The 25,038-nt window shown below is 37.5% G+C and overlaps 1 protein-coding gene across 1 annotated transcript; it reads right to left on the reverse strand.

Annotated features, from left to right (window-relative positions):
- Positions 1–57: 57 nt before the first annotated feature.
- LOC145769153 (somatostatin receptor type 2-like) lies at positions 58–10,785 on the reverse strand. The gene is made up of 10 exons (XM_082580744.1): positions 10,506–10,785; positions 9,708–9,824; positions 7,929–8,047; positions 5,692–5,870; positions 4,657–4,748; positions 3,137–3,274; positions 2,549–2,734; positions 1,656–1,876; positions 1,278–1,481; positions 58–519 (listed from the first exon to the last, which is right to left on the reverse strand). The coding sequence occupies exons 1-10, from the start codon at positions 10,783–10,785 to the stop codon at positions 412–414; spliced, it is 1,644 nt and encodes a 547-aa protein (XP_082436870.1). The 3' UTR covers positions 58–411.
- Between the last annotated feature and the right edge of the window lie 14,253 nt (positions 10,786–25,038).

The raw sequence follows: 25,038 nt of genomic DNA on the forward strand, positions 1-25,038 counted from the left end.
ATTATCATCATTTATTTGCATCATAGGCTACAAGATTCCTCATATTCGAACCCAAAAAAAAAACAGAAATAAAATACATAGCCTGCCACAGTAGTCTACACAGACTGCAGTGGCACAAAAGTTACCGGAAAATATACGAATGCTCAAATTAAAACATTTGAAAGTTTATGTATTTCAATACAAAACTACATCCTGTCTTGTTTCGAAAATAAAGAAAGCTCAATACGCCCAAGAACAAGATTTGATCCCGGGGCTTCGATTTCAAAATCGAATTGGAAATTGTTAAATGAAAAGTTGAAAGTAAACGTAAAACAATTCTTTAATTTTGCAATTAGTGAAAACAAGTTTGCTAATTAAAATTGATCAACACTCTTGCCTGAGTAGGCGTTACTGTACAGTGTCAGTAGCCTACTAAAGCGAAATGTTTGTATCGTTGTATTTCGTGTCTTTGTCAAGCAGTACTTTGGTCCACTCGGTTTGATTTGAGTGAGTTCTGCTTGTGCATTCAGAGCGGTCCTTCTGCAAGCAAATATCAAATATGAATCAAGTTAAAAGAAAAAAAGCGTTGTCAGAGACCACTGCAAGACTAATAATCATGCAAAAAAAACTTCACGTGGAAGCTTTCCAGGACAATTATCTTGTTGTAAAGAAATCAGTACGTTAGTTCTGCATTCATGAATTTCAAATATTGGTCATATGGTCGTTGCTTTGACCAAGTGGTGGATACGCTGGTACAACGATGGAATGGTCGTCAGTTCGACGCCTCCCGAGACCACGCTGCCGTGTCTTTAGCAAGACACTTAAAGATATGCTCAAAGGTAAACACAAAGATTGGCTTCTTTACCTCCGAATTCAATTAATCTACTGTAAACATTCAACGGTCGGGCATAAGCCTGGATAGCCTACCAAAAAGACTTTCAAGAGTTTTTCGTCGGGTAAAAAAAATGTTTTTTTCTAATCAAGCTGATATACTCAGTTGTTGAAAACTTGGTTCACAAGCAAAGAGTAATAATAAAACTATTAAGCTATCCATGTCCATCTTCAAGCACAATGTTAGTTGTTTTGGTAGAACAGAACAACGTGCTCCAAGCGGGAATCGAACACACAAAGTATGGTCGATTTAAAATAAAGATTCCATCAATCAAACTAACATCAGTCATCACAATCAAAACGTTCTCGCAGTTGGATTTGAATTGCGTAAGCCTAACTATTCATAACTTTACACTGTTTCTTACTGGGCGCTATGACTCCTGATTGATGTGATCCGTCGGTAATACCTGTTTGGTCGCGCACTCCCAGCCGGATTTGTTTTGTTTTCGTTTGCTAAAAGTTAACAAGGGGACTCCGTATTTTGATTTTTTTCCATTCTGATGTTCTCTGCTAAATCTCCGATTTTGAGGATCTGCCTCTTGGTCTGTGGGTATCTTGCTGGTTCGACGAAATCCTACTATGTTGCTTACTTTTCTGGCGAAGGTTGTGGTCTAAAATATAAAGTAATTAATGTAGCAATTTGAAATCAGATTTGCACCCACCTCCCACACGTAAGTGGCAATAGGTTTCTACAGTATTATCCAGTTAAATTATCGTAATAAAATTAATATTTTATTTAAAATAAGAATTTGGCACTTTTTGTGAAGGAACAAAATCTATCTTACCCCTCCATGATCACTGTGACTTTTAGTGACGTGCCCAGCCATCGAGGCCATACTGCCTCGCCTCAAACGACGCCTCGTAATGTCAACGCTTTCACGAAATCGTTCCATGAAATTGTGGCCCATAAATGTGTATAATATTGGGTTGAGAGCTGAGTTTGAAAATCCTAGAGCCACAAGGTATTCTTCTATACCTTTACAAACAAGCACTGAAGCTTTAAATCCTAAAAGACAAAAAAGTAATTTAGGTGAACTTTAAAAACGACTGTATTATTTTTAATCACGAATTTTATATAGGCCAATTATTGTTTTGCATTGGTCCAATTCCAACATTGTTTATTGGAAATACTTTCACTGCGTATTATCTGAAAACGTTAGAAAAAGATATAGCTTATGGGCTTTCATACATAAAATGCTCGTTGCATTATTTTTTATTTCCGATAGTTATCATTGCAATAACCTATATAGGCCTATAGTCTATTATAGGATATGACCACTAGCCTACCCTGGAGAACTGAAAGCTCCAATTTGGCGTTCCAAAACTTACAAATGCATAATGAAACTAATAAACAAAAGATAAATTTGACATATAGCTCATCTGCTTACTGGAAATTTATTTTGAATTGTCTTTAAGTTTTTGGGCTAACTTCTAACTTTCATCATGTGCAGAAAAAACTGCTGCTTGATCGATCTTCTCTCGCAAGCACAGACTCTACTTTTAGTATTTTTCCTTTTTTTCATAATCTTTTTCAAATTTTACTCATTTTTGAAAATTGTTTCTTGATCTAACCAAAAGTCGAACCTGGGTTGACCAAAGGAAATTGAAAAAGTACTAACCAATAAGTTGCGATACTGTTAAAGGTAAAAGCCTTCAAAAATTTCATGTCATTGCCCACCTTGAATTTTCGACAGACGGAAAAGGTGATACGGTAACCAACAAATGACGAAACAAATCACCAAAGCTGCTACAGTTCGAGTCACGCGTTTGCGCACTATTGCAGTGCGCCTTCCACTCTTCTTAGTGGCTCCAAGTTTGTCTTCCGACAGTCGCAACCGCTTCAAAATCAGAAAATAGCTCGTTGCTGCAGGAAAAATAATTAAGTTAATAATAATGGTAAGATAGTTAGTAATAGCTGCTTGAAACAGTGTTTTTACTTAAAACAAAAATAATGCCTTCACAATAAACTTAATTTAGATTTAGCAGCGATGATGCTTTTTCGATTTAAGAGCAGCTGGATCCAAGCAAAAACACAACACTTATCATGACACAAGACAGCAAAAGTTCTTAAACGTTTTCGACTATCCCACATCAAACCTTTGTCAAGCATCGTCCAAAAGTATTGCGAACAACTTTATTGTCACGTCTTTGTTTATCAGGCCAGTCCATTGGTTAATCTATTTAGATGAGTTTAGTCTTTTAGCATAGGCTATGTTAACAACTAATCATGTAATGGAAGCTAGCCCACATCACCTGTGGTACTTACATATGATAAGAAATGGAATCAGGAAGCCGATAACAAAGTTAGCAATTAGCCAGTTTTTGAGAGAGGTGTAATTGCTTTCGTGCATGCATTCAAAGCCTTTATCCATTGCCTCGCTTGAGTATATTTCATCATCGTAGTCTGAGAATAAAAAAACTCATGATCAAAGTATTTTTCAATCTGCAACTCTGCAATCAAGTAACTTAGTGCTTAGGGCAATAATTTTCAACGTTTTTTTTTGCAGAGCATCAGTGTTCCGTAAAAGATGGACGTTCTGCAAAAAGTTTTGACTTTTAGGTACGGTATTACACAATTACCATTGCGGTAAAGTTTTATTGCTTACTAATAATACTGGTTTGTTTCTTTAAGTGCAGCGATTCTGTGTAAGCTTTGCTTTTGGCCTGGTTGTACACAAGTTTAATTGAAAAAGAAATTGAAATTACGTTTTTATATATATTTTCTTTTACGACTACAGCAAGATTTCAATAATTCATTTGTTGAAGGTTTGTATAGGTTAGTATTGTGTGAGCGTGAAGAAAAAATTCAAAAATCTATCTAATTCTGGTAGTTTATACAGGTACATTTCACTTCATACCTGAATTAGGTCATTGTTAGATAGTTGGTGAGCAAGGTGTTTACTCTGGAATATTTCATTAGTAAGCTATCATAATTTTTGAGAAACCCTTAAAACTTCATCGGCACTATTCTTTCTTTAAATTCATTTTAAAACCATGCGTTTCCAATGCCACCCGTTAGATTTAGGCCATAACATGGAATTGAGCGAGCAAAACGAGCGCTAAAATTATGCAAAAATGTAAACAATTTACATGTTTTTTTTTTCGATTTTGGGGGGAAATATGTGCCCAAGTGCCCTTTTCTTGGATCCGTTATTGCTTTGATAGATGTACAACAGGTTCTAGGTAACATTCTTTTGCACGTATTTAGTTCATGGCTGTAATTGTTTTCACTGTAATCAATTCATTCTATGTGGCTATAAGGACATTAGCCTACTTTCAACCACTTAACACTCATGATGGCCTTCATGAACGTGTGGTCTTGCGACCCTGTAGAAATTTTTTCGTGACCCATTACCGGGTTGCAATCTGATGGTTAGAGACCCTTGACATAAAGAGCATCGATGTTCACAAGTACGTTCACGTTAATTCCATTTGCACTTCGTGCTTATCCTTGAGAACTTTCAAAAGATAAACTTCTCTCATCAGAAACCTTTGCATCAGAATGTGTGCATTTTTATCACAGAAATCTAACTTTTATTATCCGGCAAAGTGACTTCATTAATTAATAAGCCTATAGATGCAATTTAACTGAGGATTATATCTAAACTTACATGAGAAATCTTGTTTTAAAAAGGACCTCAGTTGATATAGTCTTCAATATAGTGAATGAATTTATCTACTTAAATATTCTTTAAATTCTTTATTTTAAGCTTTTCAGAAGCCATCAGCTGTCGTATATTTTATTTTGTGTTTACTACGAACAAGAAAAATGCATTGAGAACTTACTGGCATCGTCATTTTCGAATTCCCAAGATTCCGTCAAATTATGTTGTTGAAGGGTATCATTGTTGGTTGCGGAATCAAAGTATTTTGGCTCGCTTTGACATGCAAATACAATGTATTATAAAATATTTGAAGGTGGTAAAAGTTGAAAGCATTCTGGGTAGGCCTACTGCCAATTTTACCTACCAAAATTAGAATCAATTGCTTGCGAAACTGATTAGCAGACATACTTTACAAAATAGTATTTAATGCAGGCGCTGTAACATAGAAACATCCAAAAAAATGTATTTGTTTTCGGAAAACATCGGTCCAGTCTATGTATTATTTATTTCGATAATTTATTTTGTTTGTACGGCTGCATAATCAAGTGGTGAGAGCTGTGGATTGGCGTTCGAAAGGTCGCCTGTTCGGCACTACTCAAGTGCATGAATGTGGACAGGAAGATTGGCCTCCTTGCCTTCCCGTCCACTTAATCTAAACCTTCAACCACCGGGTGTAAGCCTGGATACGACAGCGCTATGCAATAAAGTAATTAAACAATATATTGCGTAGCGGAAGAGACCATCAGGATGGCAGCAATAGACCATAAACCGTCAATGCGTTAGCTATCCCATGACACCAAATCGAAATACGCACCTATTTCAATACCTCAAAAAGATTAGCAAATGACTTTGAGAAAAACCATTGTATGTTTGCGAGCTAAAATATTATGGTCACGAAAACATCGAAGTTGCAACAAAGCAACGAAAAAAAGATGTCACCAGTCGATTGTTCCCAGTGAACATAACGATAGATTTCTCGCTTACTTAGCATAAATCTTTATCCACTTGAGAAAGTCGAGATACGACAAAAAGCTATATATCATCAGTGGCAGATCTAGGGGGCAATTGGGGGCAATCACCCTCCTACGAAACAGAAAAGTAACCTTATTCAAAGTGTGTTTGCAAGGTCGGATTTATGAAGATCTACACATCATTGTGTTTTGTTGAAGCCTCCTCCCCTAGGGCTACTTGCTGAATCCACCCCTGAATTCCATACCTGTAAATGATAACAGTATCTTCATCGTTTACCATAGGATAACCCGGAAACTGGAGCCTACAAAAGGAAGTCCCGAACACATCTTCTGTTTTGGCGAAAATTGCAATTGGGAGTGTCATGACGGCTGAAAGGGTCCATACTATGACGCACACGATGTAGGTTGTTTTCTTTGTTCGTAGCTGAGAGAATAACCACGGCAATTATTCTTAGCTTAATTAGATTCAGACTCAATCAAACCAGAATTTCAAAATGATGGGGCCAATGGTGTTTTATTGGTGCGGCCGATGATCTCATTCTCAAGATACGGTAAGGAAAAAAATGGATAAAGTAAAAAAACGACTGTTTATCTTGGTGTATCCATGGCCACCTGGAGATGTGGCCTGATTTGTCACATTTTGCAGATTTTGATTACAGCTACTGCCAGTGCTTGACTGACATTTTTTGAGATGTTTTTACTTTTTGCGGTTTCCTAATAACATAAAACTTTTTTGTTGCCTTGGGAAAGCAGTAGCAAATGAGAAAAAGTAAGTTGAAAAACACTAAATCAGACTGTTATTGAAAATTAACAGTCTGACTAAAATCTTCGAAATCAATTTTTCTTTGTTTTTCAACATGTGAGGATGTTAAAACCTATTATGTCATCTGGGGAAAAGAATAAAGAAAGCGTAAAAATCTAAATTTTAGAAAAATTTATTTAAACGTTCGCCCAAAGTTAGAAAAACCTGGAAATTTCTGCAAAATGTGACAAATCAGGCCGCATCTTTAGGTGGCCATGGTGTATCAAAAGGTGTTAGGCCACTTTGACGTTTAAACCCGTAAAACCATCAAGAAACTTTAGTTTTCTATTTTTTGTGAAAGTTTATTCTAGCGTAGGCCCTGTAGAAAACAAATGAAGACCAAACCGCCTATGTCAAGGTTATCAACTCTGCTTCAACATCACCTCAGCTTGAATCAAAGTACAATTACTGGGTTGGTAAAGTATTCAGAAGTTGATTCAACGGCCATTGTTTTTGAGAAAAACCGCCATCGCATTTTTAGTTGCACTTTGCATGTCTATTTCCCTAAATTTCAGATAAAAATGTTTGATGATCCCCTTTCCGTTTTTGTGCGTTCCTCATTTCCGTTTTTGACACATCGTGCTGGAAAGTGGATTGAACGTGCTTTCAACCTTTGACAAACCGTGCTGTCACTTGCAGCATTGGTCAAACTGCGCATCAGATGACCAAACAATTGCAAGAAATTCAAGTAAACAACTTCAGAGTCCAGGGATACGTCCTACCCTTGCTGCATTACGTACACATGCCAAATGATGTCACCCCTGTGCTGCTAACTGCGAGCGGAAATGACGACTAGTCATGAAAGAGATGTTCTTTCCGGTAGGATCATAACACAGCTCCTCAGAATCATGGCAACATATCCGGTAAATAAATCTTCAACCGTGTAGCTGATCATCTGTTATCTCATGCCGAATGATATGAAGAACTACACAACGTTTTTTTTTAACAGCGTATTTTATATAACGTTGCAATATATTATAAAGGTTTAGCAACGCGACCACGACGCAGTTGTTAATTAAAAATTTGTTTCACATTTTTTTCATCTTCTGACTTATTCTCAATGTTCTATTTTTGTTTTGCAATGAGCTGCAGTTTATGACTATCATGAAGTAAAAGTCTATAATTTTTTACAGCCCTGTCTTCATAAAAAAGTAGGCTATATAATATTTCAAGTTAGAAGCTTTTGGTGATACTGTAATTTTATTTATCAATTCAATCAAACGAATGCACCCTTTTCTGCAAAGACGTGTAGGCCAATTGGATCTTTTTCATGTTTAAAATATTTATAATATGTTGATTTTCCCACGTTAGATTGCCCATCTACGAATCTCAGGTATTTCACGTTGCATGTCGACTCTCAAACACAGGTTGGCCAATGCGATATGTTTAACAATATGATTTGTTTTATTCGTTTATCTGTCTACAACCAGTAGGACTTTTGCATGACTGTTCTTATTCTAATTTTTGATCATGTTTCCGATACAACTAGAATATTATCCAGTTTATCCACAAGTCTGTACTCATGAAAGAAGAATCAAAAGCAAAAGCATTTTTAAAATGTGTGATATGGTTGGGCCGAGAATAGAAAATGCGCCTTTTTAAGCATTTAATTCAAAAGTGACCAGAAACAACTTTAAAAGCAAAGACTGATTAATGTTCCTGTACAGTTTGTCATAATACCTGATTAGCCGTGGTGCTGAAGGCTACAGCAATGTACCGATCAACACTCATGGCGGTAAGAAAGAAAATTCCAGCGTAGTAATTCAAAAATTTGATAGTCTGGCCAATGGTACAAGTAACTGAAACAATAAAAATAATTGTCAAAGTATCAACTTGTGCTGTATTGTCTAATATTACAGCTACTCCAATAGTACTGTAATGTGCAACAGTTAAATTATATTTCTGACTATCAAATCAAAACCAATTCTGGTCATAACAATGCCAGTGTCAAAAAATGTAGAAGCGACAAAAAAGAAGCGTTACGATCTGCTTGAAACTAAAATGAGCATGAGATCGAGCACGGTCGCGATCAGCTGAACTTCACCGCGGATCACAAATGTATGCAACATGAGCAAGTAATAACGCTTAGCAAGTAATAACATGTCAATTCGCTTCGTGTTAAAATTGGATTATTTTTGTTTCAAACAGCTCTGCAACAAGTAGGCTGGGCTATGCAAAATCACAAAAGCAAACGCAAAAAGAGATTTTTTATAACCAAAACAAACAATCGCTCGCCCAACAAATTGCAAGTCCAAAGAGCTACATGCAACACTGTCTCTGTTACACAAAATACAACGTTTCAATTTGCTTCACTTTGCTAATCACCACCTTATGATCTTAATGGCAACTTGCTGATAATTTTTGTATCAACCATGCTGGACGAAGGCAACATGGGAAAAAGAACTTACTAGGTATGCAGTTCAATAAACTGTAATCGCTTGTCTGAGAAGACATGAGGTCAGGGAAGTGAAATTCAGAAACAACTCTTGACACTCTTCCAAATAATATAGTCATTGGTATTTGGTATATAGTCAAAAGTCGGCCGCATAGCCGAGTGGTGAGAACACTGGAACGGCAATCGAGAGGGCACCGGTTCGACACCGCTCAAGAGCATGCGGCTGTGTCTGTGGCAGGACACTTAACGGCATGCCTGAAGGTGGACACGAAGATTGGCTTCCTTGCCTTCCCGTCCACTTAATCTAAATCTTCAACCACCGGGTGAAAGCCTGGATACGACGAACAAATTGGTGGAAAAACGATTAAATAAACCACTAGCTATGATATCACAAAATCATTTAAAAAAATCAAACTGGCTTGTGCGTTAAAATCTAGTGTGCTATTTTTTGCAAAATACGTAACTGCAAGGTTGAGAGCGTAGCGTACTGACGCATTCCCTGCTGCTAACAATTTGGGGAATTTGGAAAGAGCTTCATGACCAGAGTCATTTGCTTAGCATATTTTCCTCTCGCCTTTCGCTTGGAGTTTTTCTGTTTGTGACCGGTGTTTACGTGAAAACACTAATAGTTCATGGTAAGTTTATCAAAGCAAGATTTGTGTCATTTCATGGTTTTGAACGTTCGGTTAAAGTATTTTGACATGAAATCCAACGTTAGTAAAAATGTGGAACCGTTGAAATCAAACTTTACCAAAAATATTGAACTTGAGCAACGCATTTTCAAAGCAATTCTCCATTTAGCGGCACCCAGTGAATGGATAATTCACACGCAACAAAACTTTAACAATGTGCAAAAGATTACTTTGTCAGCTTCGGTAACCGGTCGTGCGTTAGTGGTTCAAAGCTTCTACAAGTAAGCGAAACTGCCTGGACTAAGCTTCATCAAGATGCTTTCGAGGATGAAGATTCCTCCAATCAATCAAACTGTAGCCTATTTTTCCTGAAATGCTTAGGTTATTTGCTTTGAGTAGAAAGGATAATACTGAACCAAAAACAATCATTACCTGATCCAAATGTCCAACTTCCGATCGCTTTTTGCATGATAAACATGGGAAGAGAGAGAAGAAAGACACTGTCGGCGAGTGCAAGCTGTACTACATAAATTGCGGTCACTGTTCTACCTGCAGTAAGTTACAACTTATGTGAAGTAGGTTACGATATAAGCATAAACTTAAACATAAAGACACACATAACGTTTTAGTCATTAAACTGCACCATCTCTACAATTACCTCATTAGAACAGTTGTTTATTTCACCACACCGCTATTAATCAATTGGCCACACCAAGCGTATTTCAAAATTAGTTCGTTTTCGACAAGCCTGCAAGTCAACTTTGAAAGTGGCTTTTCATCTAGAATCTAGATCAAATAAATAATTCAGTTTTGAAAGCAATGCGCAAATTGTTTAAATATTAAGAATTAATTGTTGAAATTGATTTTCCATTGTTTGCATAATGTTGAAAGTCAATGCAACATATACATTTTTTAGCTCTTTTTATTTTGTGTTTGTCACCAATATAAGAATACCAAAGACAGGCAAGACACAACAATACCACAGGGTTGAGCATTACAACAGTATATTTTTTACACATTTACAAATAGTTTAACAGTCAAAAGTTATCGGCTTAACTTAAGCCCTCATCAGGAATCTGCAAATATTTATAAAATACAATAAATTTCAACTTCTTGAAAGTAACTACCTTAACTAACTAACTAAACAACTAACTATAAGCATCAAGAATAGCAAATTAACAAGGATCTATATTTAAATTACAACAGCTAAATATTTCACAAAACACTCACTGATTTCGTTTCTTCCAAATATTACAAAAAATACAACACAATTCGATAGCAATCCTATGATAGTGATTATCCCATATATGGCTGCAAGGCTTTTGTCCATTGCAGTCACAACTTTTCGATCTCTTTCCATATCGTCACCGCTGTAGTCGGAGTGAATGCCGCTTTCCACAAAAAACTCGTCTTCTTCTAAAAGATCTTCTTCACTCAAAGGAATCTGGGAACTGTGTGGAATGTAAACTCTGTCATCATCCAATAAATCTTGACTTTGTCCAAGAGCCATGTTTAAGCTCTCTCCAGCAAAAGCAGAGACAAACGTAAACAGCAAAAGCAGTACGGAAACATATGCGCTTTTTATCATTTTTTTTTAATAGTTGTTCATATAAACTAGGATATTCTGCAAAATACAACGTTTTTAAAGGGTTTTTTAATAGGTAAAGTCATGGTACAGTCAATCATACCTTGAATGACATTGGCTACAAGTTAACATAAAATGGAGTAGTTCATAGCGTACACGTTACATTATAGGCTAGCCTACACCAGACCGTTGTTCATTACCTTGCTTACGGATAACAACCATACAAATTGCTTATTTTTAACATGTAACGCTTACGATAGACACCTCGTTTTATCGCTTAGGTCCCTATATCCTCGCTTCCGTTTGCTGATAAAAAATGTCTTACGTGGTAAAAAACCCCTGATGCTAATTGTCTTGATAGCTATATGACTGGCATCAAGCTTCTTCGAAAGCTTTACGCTACCGTCAAAGAGTTGTGCATGACTAAGTTTGTTTGTATTAAACAGTGCAATCGTGCACTTTAAGAGAACAAAAAGGCTAGTGAAATCACGTATAATCAGTCTCTCATATTTCGCCATGATGTGAGTATGTTTCCAAACATAGAAGTTATAACTATCTATCGTCTTTTCGCACTTGATTGGGCACTTGATTAGATATTTTACCAAAATAATGGAAATGCGACACAAATAGTTTCGAAATACCTGATATGATTGGAAGAAAACATTGCACTGAACAGGATTGCGGTTCCCAAATGAATAATTAGCGGAATGGATTGCGTAGTGGGAAACTTTATCGTTGAAAAAGCCTTTTTGGAGATTTAATCCTGGCAAGTGCTTTGAACTTTTGAAGCAGAACTAAGCATCAACATTGACAGAGTAACGTATTCAATCGATGTCGAAGTCCAGTTGTCAGAGATGTACGTATACGCCGCAAATTCTACGCCGCATACTTGCGGCGTAGACTTTTTGTTTACGCTAACGCTTGCGGTCACATTTTTTTTGGATAATTTGCGCTTGAGGCTACGCCGTAAAGTTTTCGCGTTTTTTTAGCGCATAACGTCAACGCATACTTTTTAATGTCTTTTTTTCGCTACAACACGCCAATACCTTCCAGCGCTGCAGTTGAAAGAATGTTTTCAATGGGCAAAGACATATTGGAAGCAAAACACAGCAAAATGTCAGATGAACACTTTCAGATGCTTGTGTTTCTTCGTGGAAATTCAAAATAAAACTTGTTTGTTTCGAGTGGTTTATACCGTGTGAATGTTTGGCACCTAGCAAACAAATGAGTTTACGCTAGTGTATGCGCTGACGCCGCCAACTTTTTTTACAAGTTGCGTTGACGCATACGGCGTATGGTTTTTCGAACGTTTGCGTTAACGCTGACGGCGTCAATATTTTTTGTATGCGCGTACATCACTGGCAGTTGTCTGCATTATTTTCATCCGCTAAATGCCGCTGAATGGAGAACTATTCTTCAAATGCAATGCTATTTTTCGTGTATTAAAGTTAAACTATGGCAGCTTGATCTTGAGCGGTCATTGCTTAAAGTGTCGAATGTGTATCCATAGAGCTGTTGGGGCAAACTGAATAATCTATCTTTTACAGCTGTTGCAAAAAAAGAGTTACAAGAGTAGCGCCCTTAATAAAATATTTTTATTTCACACGATGATTTGCAGCCATAGGCCACAGAATAGGCCTATATCTCATTTCGTGTTTGAAAATTTCAACTGAAGCCATATGGCGTGACGACCAAATTGTTTAGCCTACACCGTGAAGCAATATTCTCTGAAATAAATTTTCACTCAAACAAGTATTCTAAGAGTCAAAAACATAGTCTAACTCTAAAACGTTCAAACGACTGAGCACTATAGGCCTACCGCCGTATAATCTCAACGAGTCTCTTCTCATGTGGCATCCTAGAGATCAATGCAACTCACTGGCCAAATAGCATTTTATTGTTAGATGAAAGACCACCAAAAGAATATTCATTATTATCGCAATCTTTCTGTCAGAATACCGTTGTGGTTTTGGGACACACTTAATATATCAAGCTTACTTCCTGTGAGGAATAATATCGTGTCAAACGTTACTTTCATTCGTGTCAAGACATGTTATAACACCGAGCTGCGGTAACACCAATTTTATTTTTGCTGCACTCCGGTAACATCATACCGGTAACCAGTGGCGTAGCCAGAAATATTTTTTTTGGGGGGCCAAATATTTGATGAATTGAAGAGAACGACAAAGTGTTTAATTGAAGACATCTGCAGTGGCGTATCCTGGTGGGAAGCAATGGAAGCAATAAAGCTGATGGGGGGTTAGAGCGTGCCGAAGGCACGCGTATTCTAGGGGGTCCGGGGGCATGCTTCTCCGGAAAATTTTTGCAAAATTACACTCAAATAATGGATTATAGCGCTTTCTGGAAACACTTTTAGGGTAATTTTTGTATGAAATTTATAGACAGATAAACAGCTATTAACTTATTAAAGGTAGCTGTTACACACGAACGGACAAAAATTGCGGCTAAAATTAGAGAACACAAAAGAACTTAGCTGCACAAAAACTACAAAAAACCCAATAGAGTAAGCGATTCTGAAATTGCTTCCACAGATTAGTTAAAAAAAGCGTAAATCGCGTAAAGTTTGCGCGATTTACGATTTGCAAAATTTATTGGTGTCTTTCTGTATGTCTAAAACAAGTCCCAGGGGGTGTAGCCAGATGTTTTGAAAAACAATATAAATTTATACAAATTATATTATATTTTCAACAAAGAGTTCAACTTCGGAATCCAAAGTTTGAAAATTTGGGGGGCCATGGGGCAACAACGTTAAGGGGCCAGGGGTCAACAATTAACGCTAAGGGGCCCCTTTCGCCTCCCCCCCTGGCTACGCCTATGCCGGTAACACAGTACAGTATTTATGTACTGCACTTTTAGTTTTTCAGGCATGGCCTATTTAACCAGGTTATAGCAAACACATTACCGGTATTTAAAATCTGGACCTTTCTGCGGATCAAAAAGTTTAAGCTCGCTGGTCACGATTTGCACAATGCACACTCCTGGTCTATCCAGTGCTCTTCAACCTTTTTGTCCGTGGTACACCTTTTTTCAATTTTTAATAACTTTGTATACCTCACAAATAGCAATGTTTAATTGTGCACAGGAAGTAGAAAAAACTAATAATTAAATAATTGTTTGTTAAAGTGATTATAGTAGTCTTGAACTGGGCACAAGAAACTACGCATGCAAAAGTGCAAAAAACGTCAAAATTGAAGTTGATTTAATAGCTAGCTTGTTGTTGCATTGTTTCGGCAAGTTGGACATAACGTGGTGTTAGCTCTTTCTCTATTCCTCCCCGCATTAAAGAATCAATGTCAAGTATCGAGTTTCGTTTGTTTGACTTGATCTTAACAAGACTGGAAAATCCTTCTTCACACAAATAAGTGGTAGGTGTAGTGAAACCATCTACAATTCCTCTATTAAGAAGTTTATTACGCTAAAATGCAACTAGGTTGTTCTGACGACATAAACTGCAAACTGAATTGAGACTGAAAATAAACACCAGTAAAAACGACAAAGGAACTTAAGGCAACGTAACAAAGCAATCAGCAACAACGTAAATTACAATGCAACTTAAAGCAATAACACGTCATTCACCCCTTCCATAGATTATCAATAGGGATCAACAAAAATTAAAGGCGCTAATACATTAAATACATTTAATTAATTTACAAATCTGTTTGGCGGTCGCCTTGAACGAGATGAGCGCCGGGGCATGGGGCGCTCGCTGGAATCAGTCGGTATATGAGTTTCCGATGACGGGGTAGGTGCATCTTCATTGACAGACTCATTATTAGTTGTTATTTGTTCGGGAAATTCCACAGATGGATTGTTTATCCCTTCGTTTGGACTCCCAGGATCCGGCAAACTAAGAGTCGACTCGTCAAGGCCACCACGAGCAGTTGGAGCGATGTCACGAATTGACACTGTGGTTTCGCGTCCGTTCGCGAAACGAACGTGCGCGTAGTTCGGAGTTGCATGAGTCATTTCCACTTCTTCGACAAGCGGTTCATACTTGCTAGCACGAACGTGTCGTCTCAATAAAACCTTTTGAGGACATTTAACCCAAGTAGGTATGGAAAGACGTAGACTTGAACGACGCTGAAAATTAAAAAATCGCTCGTGTGGCGTCACGTTTGTTGCAGTACATAATAAAGAGCGCATAGAATGTAAAACATCAGGTAGAACACACTCCCATTTAGAAATAGGAAGATCTAGAGTTTTCAAAGCAAGTTTTACAGAAGTCCAAATTACGTCATTGTATCTTTCGCATTGGCCATTAGCCCGTGGATTGTATATAGAGGTTCTGCTGGTAGGAATACGCAAACTGTACATGTAAGACACAAAATCCTTAGACATAAACGATGCACCTCTATCCGAATGCACATAACCACATTTACCAAACATTGCAAAAAGACTAGACATGCACGAGATTACAGTTTCAGTGTCTACTTTACTACAAGGAAAGGCGAAAGGAAATCGAGAGTACTCATCTACTACAGTCAGAATGTATTTGTTATTCGTAGCAGAAGGTAAAGGTCCTTTGAAATCGATGCTTAAGCGCTCCATTGGTTGCGTAGCTTTTATCAATGGAATTTCAATTGGCTTGTAGAACTTAGGTTTCAACTCAGCACAAATTTCACAAGCGGATGTCATTTTACGGATGTCATCAATAGAATAAGGCAAATTCTTTGTTTTAACATAATGATGCATGCGAGTTACTCCAGGGTGGCATAAGGCCGCATGAATTTCATACAACGAATTGTCCATCATAGTTGCACAATACACTCTAGATAAAGTGTCGGGAGCAGTATTATACTTCCCTGCTCGATAAACAATTTCATAATCGTACTGTGATAGTTCCAGTCGCCATCTCAAAATTTTTGCGTTTTTTACCTTGCCATGGTTGTTGCTGTTGTACATGAATGCCACCGATTTTTGATCTGTGACAAGTTTGAATCGGCGTCCCGCTAGAAAATGACTCCATTTTCGAATGGCTTCGATAATTGCCGTCGCTTCTTTCTCTATGCTTGAGTGAACTTTTTCACTTTTGTTGAGTGTCCTGGAAAAAAAAGCAACGGGTCGCCCGTTCTGATTTAAAGTGGCTGAAATGGCAATGTTAGATGCGTCAGTTTCTACTGTAAATGAAATTTCTTCATCTATCACCCCAAGCGTAACTTGAGCCAATTCAGCTTTCAACGTCGCGAAAGAGTTTAGGGCTGCATCATTCAGAGGAAAGGTAGTGTTTCGAATTAGAGGCTGAATCTTGTCAGAATAACGCGAAATCCATTGCGCATAATACGCAAATAAACCGACAATCCTCTGCTGTTGTTTACTACTTTTTGGAGGCGGGATTTTTAGTAAAGATTCCACTCTTTCGGGGTTAGGACTTAAAGTACCTTTAGAGATTCTATATCCAAGCAAGTCGATTGTATCTGCCGAATAAGTACTTTTTGCTTCATTGAAAGTTAGATTGCATTCTCGAGCTACAGCAAGAAATTTTGATAAATTTTGATCGTGCTCTTCTTGGGTTTTCCCGCAAATGGTAATATTGTCAAGATAAGCGTACGTACCTTTGCACTCGTAGTCTTTGATAATGTTGTCCATTATCCGTTGAAAACCAGGTACTGCATTCGTTAGACCAAACGGCGTTCTCTTCCATTGCCACCTTTGCGTGGGTGTCGAAAGATTCGGTTGTCATATTCATAATGACATCTCGTGGAGTAGAAGCAGATGAATAAATAGGTTTTCGATTTACCCTGGAAAGACGACAAACTTTTGAGAAATGACCTTTTTTAGAACATTTGAAACAAATAACTTCACGAGCAGGGCAATATCTTCTACTATGTCGCCTATTTCCGCAATAGTTACACTTTTCAACCAACGCGGCGCTAACATCTGAGCTTTCTTCCTTATCTGAAGAATCTTCAATTTTAAAGGTAGGACGTGTTTTAAAAGCTGTTGCGCCACAATCAAGTGAAGACGGAGTCTGGCTCGCAGTCATTTCGACACGATTGCAAAACGTTTGGGCATCATCTAAGGATCGAGCTTTATCAAAAGTTTGTTGTAGCGAAGCATTTTTGTCCTCTAGCAAGCGTTGTTTAATGTGATTTGACGAAATCCCAGCGATAAACGAGTCACGTATAGCTTCCTCTTTATGCGCAACTGCCGATACGGCCCGAAAGTCACAGGAGAGGCTCAATCGCTTTAAGGTATGCATGTACTCGTCTAGTGATTCATCTGGCTTCTGCTTCCTAGTTTTTAAAACAAATCGAGAAAACATGGGGTTAGAAACCTTTTCAAAAAGGCGCTTCAGTTGTTCGATAGCTTCATCATAATTTGTTGTCTCACACACCAGTTCATATATTGAAGCGTCTATATGATTTATAAGCAAATTCAACTTGTCTTCAGCTGAAACTTCTCCGAGCTTTTCTAGATAAATTGTAAAAGACTTGTACCAATGCACCCATTGTCGTTTAGCGTCTTTACTTTGCGGGTCCGCAGCTAAGAGTCTAGGGCGCAAGTCTTTTAGATCCATACTTTATTAGCGTAATAAAATGTAGTGAAACCATCTACAATTCCTCTATTAAGAAGTTTATTACGCTAAAATGCAACTAGGTTGTTCTGACGACATAAACTGCAAACTGAATTGAGACTGAAAATAAACACCAGTAAAAACGACAAAGGAACTTAAGGCAACGTAACAAAGCAATCAGCAACGAAGCAATCAGCAACAACGTAAATTACAATGCAACTTAAAGCAATAACACGTCAGTAGGCATCTGCACCAAGACATCAATGGCTTTTGCGAGAGATTTTTGTATTCAGGAAATTCAAGAAGAGAAATCCAACATTTTGTGTAATCCACTTCTCGGAATGAGTATTTTTGTTTTAAATCAGTCCGTAGTTCCAATAATTCCTCATCCTCAGTTGGTTCTTCATTAAATGATTGGATAATCCACGAGTTTGCTTCCAGACATTGGTCGTTATCCTCAGGAAAATACGTAGTCAAATTGTTGGCACTGTTGTGACTTCCACTATCACATATCTAAGCTGGGGGAAAGGTGTGTATTTTCAACCCCTTAAAGAAAAATAAGCACCACTCAGCCAACTTCCGGTCAATGTGTATTATTTTTCACCCAGATACAGTCTAGGTACTTGCAAACCAGTGTAGAAAATATAAATCACATACAATAAAAAAAATACAGAATAATTAAGCAACAAAAAATGTTCAAAAATGGTCCAAATTACACATATGGTGTGTATTTTGGACCATTGGGGTGTGTATTTTGGACCATTGGAGTAGGCTATGTAATTTCAACTGAAGTTGCTTGAGGTTTTCGAAATGAAATTTCTGGATGACGGTTCAAGAATTCCTTAAGCCAATCTTTTTCAGCCAGACCCTTTTCACTGTTGAAGCCGGTATTGATATTATTGGCAGACGCAATGTCATATGCAAGCTTTCTTAAATCTATGGCCCCTATAAACCATATAAACCTATAAACCACAAAATCTTCACTCCATTTCCAAAACATGTTTGACCAGTTGATCTTCAACATTTTCGGGAAGATCAAGTTGTCGACCAATGGTTTTTGACACTTGTGTAGCATATTTATTGGTAGCCTGTTATGGACATGTTTTAACACTACAGCTTTGGGAATCTTGAACTGACGCGATGCTGCATAGGTGAGATGACTGGTCCAAATTACACACTGTCATGCACTGTTAAAAATTACCAACTATGACTCCATACTTGTTTATAAGTCTTGTAATTGAGCACAACATCTCCTTATAGGTTAAAGATAATACCAACATCATATCAGACTCAAACGTCATGCCAGTAACGTCTGAGCGCTTAGCAACCAACTCCCCAAAATAACATCAGCATACCCAAAGCCACAAATTCTAATCTCCCGTCCACGTTTCTAAACCTAATGAGCTGAGTTTTTCACATCCGGGCTATTATTATTTTTTCTTTCAAGCTGTTCAAAAATACTGACAAAACGATTTTTATTTTTTGAGTTAGGGGACTGGTCCAAATTACACACTGGTCCACGTTACACCACTTTCCCCTATATCCTTCGTATACCCTTCTTCAGCTGTAAACCCTAGTTTTGATCTGGTATGCACTTGGGTATACAGCAACCAGGTTGTTGATGAATTAAATGTTCTTCTTTTACATCGGCAACACATGAACTGGTGTGCAGGTAGGCTAGCCTAATTCAATAAACCAAAATAATTGTCGATACGATGTGATTTCTTATGGGAATTATTATCCTCGGGCCAAGAAAGCTTCTTTGAACTCTTGATCCTGGCTGTAATAAGGTACAGTATTCGCATTTCAGGACTGCTCTTCATTCAGCGGCACCTAAAGGATGAAATAATTCCCAGTAACAAGAATTCTACAATCGGTAACCGGCCCTGCTTTAAAAGCCTCCACAAGAATGCGAAACAACGAGGAACAACCTATAAAGGCTTTGTCACTTCAAGTTTTTTTATTAAGAAAATGCAAGAAAGGATTTTTTCAAATTTTACCTGAATCAGTTTATGGTAGACTAAGGTTGCCTAGGCTACATATTTTGTTTTATAGCCTACAGCTCAGAGGGTTATCTCTAAGGTATGCTAAGGTTATCCTTAAAAATAAACATGTCACACTGTAGCTTTGCGGTTTTGCCAAGCTTTTGTTTTGGGGTAGACTGAGATAATTTCATCGTGCAACACTTCGTAACATCTTGCACAAGATTTGCTTCTTCTTTTGTGGAAAAATAATGATGTTTTTGTAGAAAAGGTCAATTCAACATGATGAACCAACCGATGCAGTTTTGAAGTGTTACACGTGGACTCGCTTCATAGTAGTAGTAAAGTGTCATCGTTCACCTGCACTCTTTGCACTAGCCTACTTATGCAAATGTTTGTGGTCTATCCCCTGCAAATGTACTTTTTCTTTTATGCAACTTTATAGGAAAATGTAATATGTATGCATATCTGAAGCAAATCAGTACATAATAGAAGCTTACTACAATATAGTTATTATTTATTTTGTTCGCCCCTATAGCTCAGTTTGATATCCCCTCGAAATTTGTGAATAAAGAAATGGCAAGATCAAGAAATGACAGTCTAACTTTTAGAGCAACGCACATAAAGAGCAGCTATTCATTTTGCGGCACTATAAGCGGATGGAAACATTTATCGGCAGCCACACTTCAACAACAAACCGAGACAGCACAAGCGCACATTGTCAATTTGTCGTGACTGAGCCCCCATGGTAATCCAAAGCTTGTACAAGTAGACTGTGAGAAATCGTTTGGATGAAGCTTCCAAAGAAGCTCCGGCTTTTTCATTCTGAATATAAATATTTCCATCATCAATCAAATATTGTAGGCTATATTTTATTTCTCGCAATTGTTAAAACCTTCTTCTACTTTCAGTAAACTTACAGTAGTCTAGTCATGTTATATAGATTTATGCTGAAATTGGCTATCGACAACAGGCTTAATAGTCCAATAATATTTTTGTTTTCTTCAAAAATGTGTTGTAACATAAAATGTTAATATTTTAAACCCTTCCTGACTGTAATTTGAAATAACTATTTTGCGGTCGGAGCCGTATGGTCGGGTTCTTGACACCCAGGCTCTGTTAGTCTGTAAGATTTAGGTTTCTGGAAAAAAGTTTTCCTCAACTACCGGTGACCTCAGCCAATCATATAAGAAACAATTAGATTGTTTTGAAAATGTTTACTGCTTCTTAGTGATTGATATCGATGGTATATCTATCAGTCACATTAATTCCATTCGGTTCAGAGCAGATGTGTGAAGATGGTACAAGTTGTTCCGATTTTTATGCTTGGAACTAAAATTTAAACTTGTTGGGAAATCTCTTCTAACATAGTGATTTAGAGCGGAAAGTGAAAGTCCTTTGGTCTATATTGACTGCAGGCAGAGCCGTTGAAAGGATATTTCGGGCCCGGTACTAACGAGATCCTCCGGACCAAATCAACACACTTCTAAAAAAAAACGCACAATATCCAAAGAAAAGCTGTGGCTTTTTCAAATTTCCTGGGCCCTTGGAAAAGCTATGAGTCCCTAAAATTATTCCGGGCCCGGGTCTAAAAGTACCCCCTGGATCACCCTGTCAACGCTAATGACTGCAGATGCCATAGTAGCCTACTATAAAAAGCAGAGAAAGTCAAATTACTTCGCTTAGTGGTCACACGACAGTACGTTTCCACTTTCAAGAGTATATGTGGTTATTTAAAACATTTGAATGGTATGAGTTGGAACATGTTTGATTATTCAGTGTCCGACATTTTTTTCGTAAACAGGTTGTTCGTAAAACAATTGTTCGTAGTCAATTGTTCTTAAACGATGTTCGTAATTTTAGTTCTTCGTAAAGCATTTCTTCGTGCATGCACTTGAGAATTGATGTATACAAAGAAATGCTTTGCAAAGATTTGTTTTACGGATTTAATTTTACGAACAACTGTTTACGAACAATTGTTTTACGAACAATTTACCTATGACCTGATTAATCGCAATAGGTTGATAAACACTTTTTGCATTGCTGCATATAATACATCTCTGTAGGGCGTGTAGGCTATGTCTTTTTTCTTAACTTGTCAAGCTACAGTCCACAAAAATTGATTAACATGGAAAACTTTTTGATTGTTGACATTGACTGGCAGACATTTTTGAATACTGCATAAATAGTGAATCACTGCATGTCTTCCCTGTTAACTTGCCAAGCCCCAATCTCTAATAAATTCATTGACATAGAATAACTTGCTTTTGATTGTTGACATCAATCGGATATATTTGAATGTTATAGGCTATATATAAATAAAATCGATGTATGTTCGAACTAAGCCCGTGCAGTGCTCCAACAATCCCCACTTGTGGGGTCACATTAATACCTTATGGGGGTCACATTAATCCAGGGGCGGGCAACATACGGCCCGCGGGCCGGACCCGGCCCGCGACGAGATTTTGAGCGGCCCGCAAACAGATTCCGGTCTTTGCATGGTAATATGGCCCGCGACCACACTTTGCCGCAATCCCCCACTACTTGCTTACTACGTCAAATAATAGTGACTGTTAGTTATTTTTTATAGTTCTTTGTTTTTGGCTTTTAGTCAAGGGACAAGTATGTTATGTTCCGTCATAAACGTGCCTTTCCATCATTTTTTTTTATCTCTTGTAAGAATCTCCTTCAGTCTCAAGCTCTACAACTGGAATTGATTGATTTGGTTGGTTTTTGTATCTTTATCCTCGGACTGACAAAGCCTTGATTGGTTACCCTAGTAGTTTTACATAGGCCCACTTGTAGACTTTTGACGCACGGTCGGTTACCGAGATTGGCAGAGTTAAGTTTTCCGATTGTTAAAGTGTCTACCCAGAAAGAGATATTCCAATCCAAAAACATTGACAAATTTTATGCGTCACTGAATGAGTCCAAGTTTTCCAACCTGAGAAAAATGGCCATGAAACTAGGCCTACTTGTTCTGTTCTGGTCTACATAACATTTTCGACCGTCAATATCAACAAGACAAAGCTGCGATCCAATCTCACTGATGTTCTCGAGCAGTCTTTCCTGAGGGTTTCTACGTCCGACATGCAGCCAGAGTTCAAAGAACTTGTTGACAACTTTGATCGACCACAGATGTCTCATTGACTTCAACAGCTATTGAAGTACATTAAGTTAATTGTTAATAAATTCATGAAATCCTGTTTTTAGTCTCTATGCTTTAAACTTAAAGTTTACATTACATTAAATACGATTTATTCCTTGTCTAATGTCTACAGTAGGTAGATAAATACGCGATTAATGAATCCGGCCCGCCAAGTACTTCATTTTTCTATATCAGGCCCGGCGACTGGAGAAGTTGCCCGCCCCTGCATTAATCCAACAATCCCCACATATGGGGTCACATTATTGAAACATGTGATGTGCGGTACGTCTGAAATAATAAAATTTGTGCAAAAACCTATTATAAGTTCTGGTCAATCTTTTGTAATAAGTTGCGCAATGTAGTGATCTTATGCCACACTAAATAAAGTTTTAAAACTCATTTACGATTTTGGTGAAATATATTTAATTAAAATTTGTTTCGCGTAACCCCGGTCTCCCGAAACATGAATGCAGCCTATTCAGACTTAACCATAAAGTTTCAAAACAAAACTTTGTTACTAAATTTTTCATCAAACTTGCTTAAGGCTTTACCGATGATACAAAAAGATGCGGTGTGATAAAATAATTGCTACACCAGCCTACTACACTAAATCGGAAAGTTTAGGTTTATTAAGTTAGAGCTATGGCCACACAAGTGTTGCTTTGTCAGTATAGTCTTATTCAAATAGAATCTTTGAATCCATCTACCGGAATCTAGATCTAAGGATCTACCGGTATCTATTAGAATAAAACTATAACACACTGCTGCGTACAAACACTCAGTGATAGTTACGGATCCCTTCCAACAAGTGGTGACATTTAATCACTCGAGCCATCGAGCTTTTGGACGATAAATATTTTGAGTCAAATCTGCTGACCTATTATTGCATCAACTTGCGTAAATACATTCTAAATGTTTACGATGTCTTGACAAACTCATAGTAGCTTAAATAAGCCTAGGCTATATTAATTCCGAACTTTAATTGTCATAAACACGAAGCGAAATTCTATGGATGACATGAATTAATCACTTCCTCAATTGGAATACAACCAATTGATCACCGAAGAAGCTTTGCTGTGTAAAAAAAGTTCATGCTCAGATAATTTGTAAGTCTGAGAAAAAGTCTCATTTGCTTTCAAAGTTAAATCATGAATTAAGGCTTAGTGCAACTTAGAGTTAGCAACACAGATAAAGTTGGATATTTCATCCCATTGCCTGTGAGTAGCCTATATAGGCTAAGTGTTCTTTTCACATGATTTTTTAAATTGAGGGAGAAAAATAAAATATAAGGTGAAATGTCAAATTTTCTGTGCGAAGCACCATAAACAATAGCCTGAATCTTTACACGATACATCACTTAGGCTATAGTAGCCTAAACAAATTTAACACAACCTATCATTTTTCATACTGTTCAGAAAAGATGCATTATTATGACTTGCCTGCTAATCAACTCTTTGTAAACTTTTATCAACTGGTTTGCTGCAACAAAACGTGCTTTGGCAACCCATCTGGTGGCCTTTATTTTTTGTTCTTGTTTTTTAAAGGGTTATTTTATGTCTTGGAGTCACCTGAAAGCAATCTTGGTAAGCTACAATTTTCGGTGAATGTTCGGTCGGATGTTTGTCAACACGAACCTGTCTGACATTGCAATAGTCTTCTCGCTGATACAAACTGCTTCTAGCATCCAAAGTAGGTTATAGGCTATCACGCACCTCGCGGCCGAGTAGATTTTTTTATTTAGCTTACTGAAACCAAGACACCCAATTTTGCCAGCCATTAATTTATAGGCTCAGCATAAAGGCTAGACAAAGTGTCGTCCGCCCCGATCAACATCTTTGTCGTCAATCATTGTCAGTTGGATAAGCTCTCGACTTTGTAAACAAAGAAATCGCACATTAAGCATTGTTAGTTCGGCTCTCCTGGTGTGCGCTTGAACAATGCATGTTCAGGGCTGATCACCATTTAGTGTCACCTAGTGGAAGGAATAATTCAGAAACAACAACACCAAAAAGAAACTTTACTCTGCCAATCTTACTAACCGGCGTGTAACTGCGGATCCACAAGTAGCTCCTACGAGATTGCCAGGATTAAGCTTACAAAAAAGGCGCTTACGGTCCGAGGATCAAGACTCCCACAATCACAATCAATCTCTGCCACATCGATATAATCGAAACAACAGTGAGTAAATTTTCCAAATCATTTTTAATAATAAAAAAATACTGAATTGATAACCTACTTGATGGAGAATCGTTTGCTTGCTTTTTCTTAGTCAGGACATCCCTATTAGGGTGGCTCATTTTCCTTGATGTTCTTTAAAATTTTTGTCAGTTTGGAATAATGTTCCATTTTGCTCACTGATATTTGTAAACCAAAAATTTTTGTTGGGTTTTGACCTTTGACCCTGGTTCACCCAAGGAAAAATTCTGAATTTTTCTGAAAAATTACTAAATTTCGAAGTGGTTTAGCAGTATCTGAAGAGAGGATTTCTCAAAATTTGACCACGTGATTTTGAC

The sequence above is a fragment of the Aplidium turbinatum genome, chromosome 4 (assembly GCF_918807975.1).
Source record: "Aplidium turbinatum chromosome 4, kaAplTurb1.1, whole genome shotgun sequence".
Lineage (NCBI taxonomy): Eukaryota > Metazoa > Chordata > Ascidiacea > Aplousobranchia > Polyclinidae > Aplidium > Aplidium turbinatum.

Excerpts from the sequence above, each read along its gene's own strand:
- LOC145769153 (XM_082580744.1), bottom strand. The coding sequence starts at position 10,785 with ATGGCTCTTGGACAAAGTCAAGATTTATTGGATGATGACAGAGTTTAC. Across the intron at positions 5,871-7,928 it reads TCAGCACCACGGCTAATCAG|CTACGAACAAAGAAAACAAC; the intron begins GTATTATGACAA and ends TTATTCTCTCAG. Across the intron at positions 3,275-4,656 it reads ATTCGAAAATGACGATGCCA|ACTACGATGATGAAATATAC; the intron begins GTAAGTTCTCAA and ends TTTTATTCTCAG.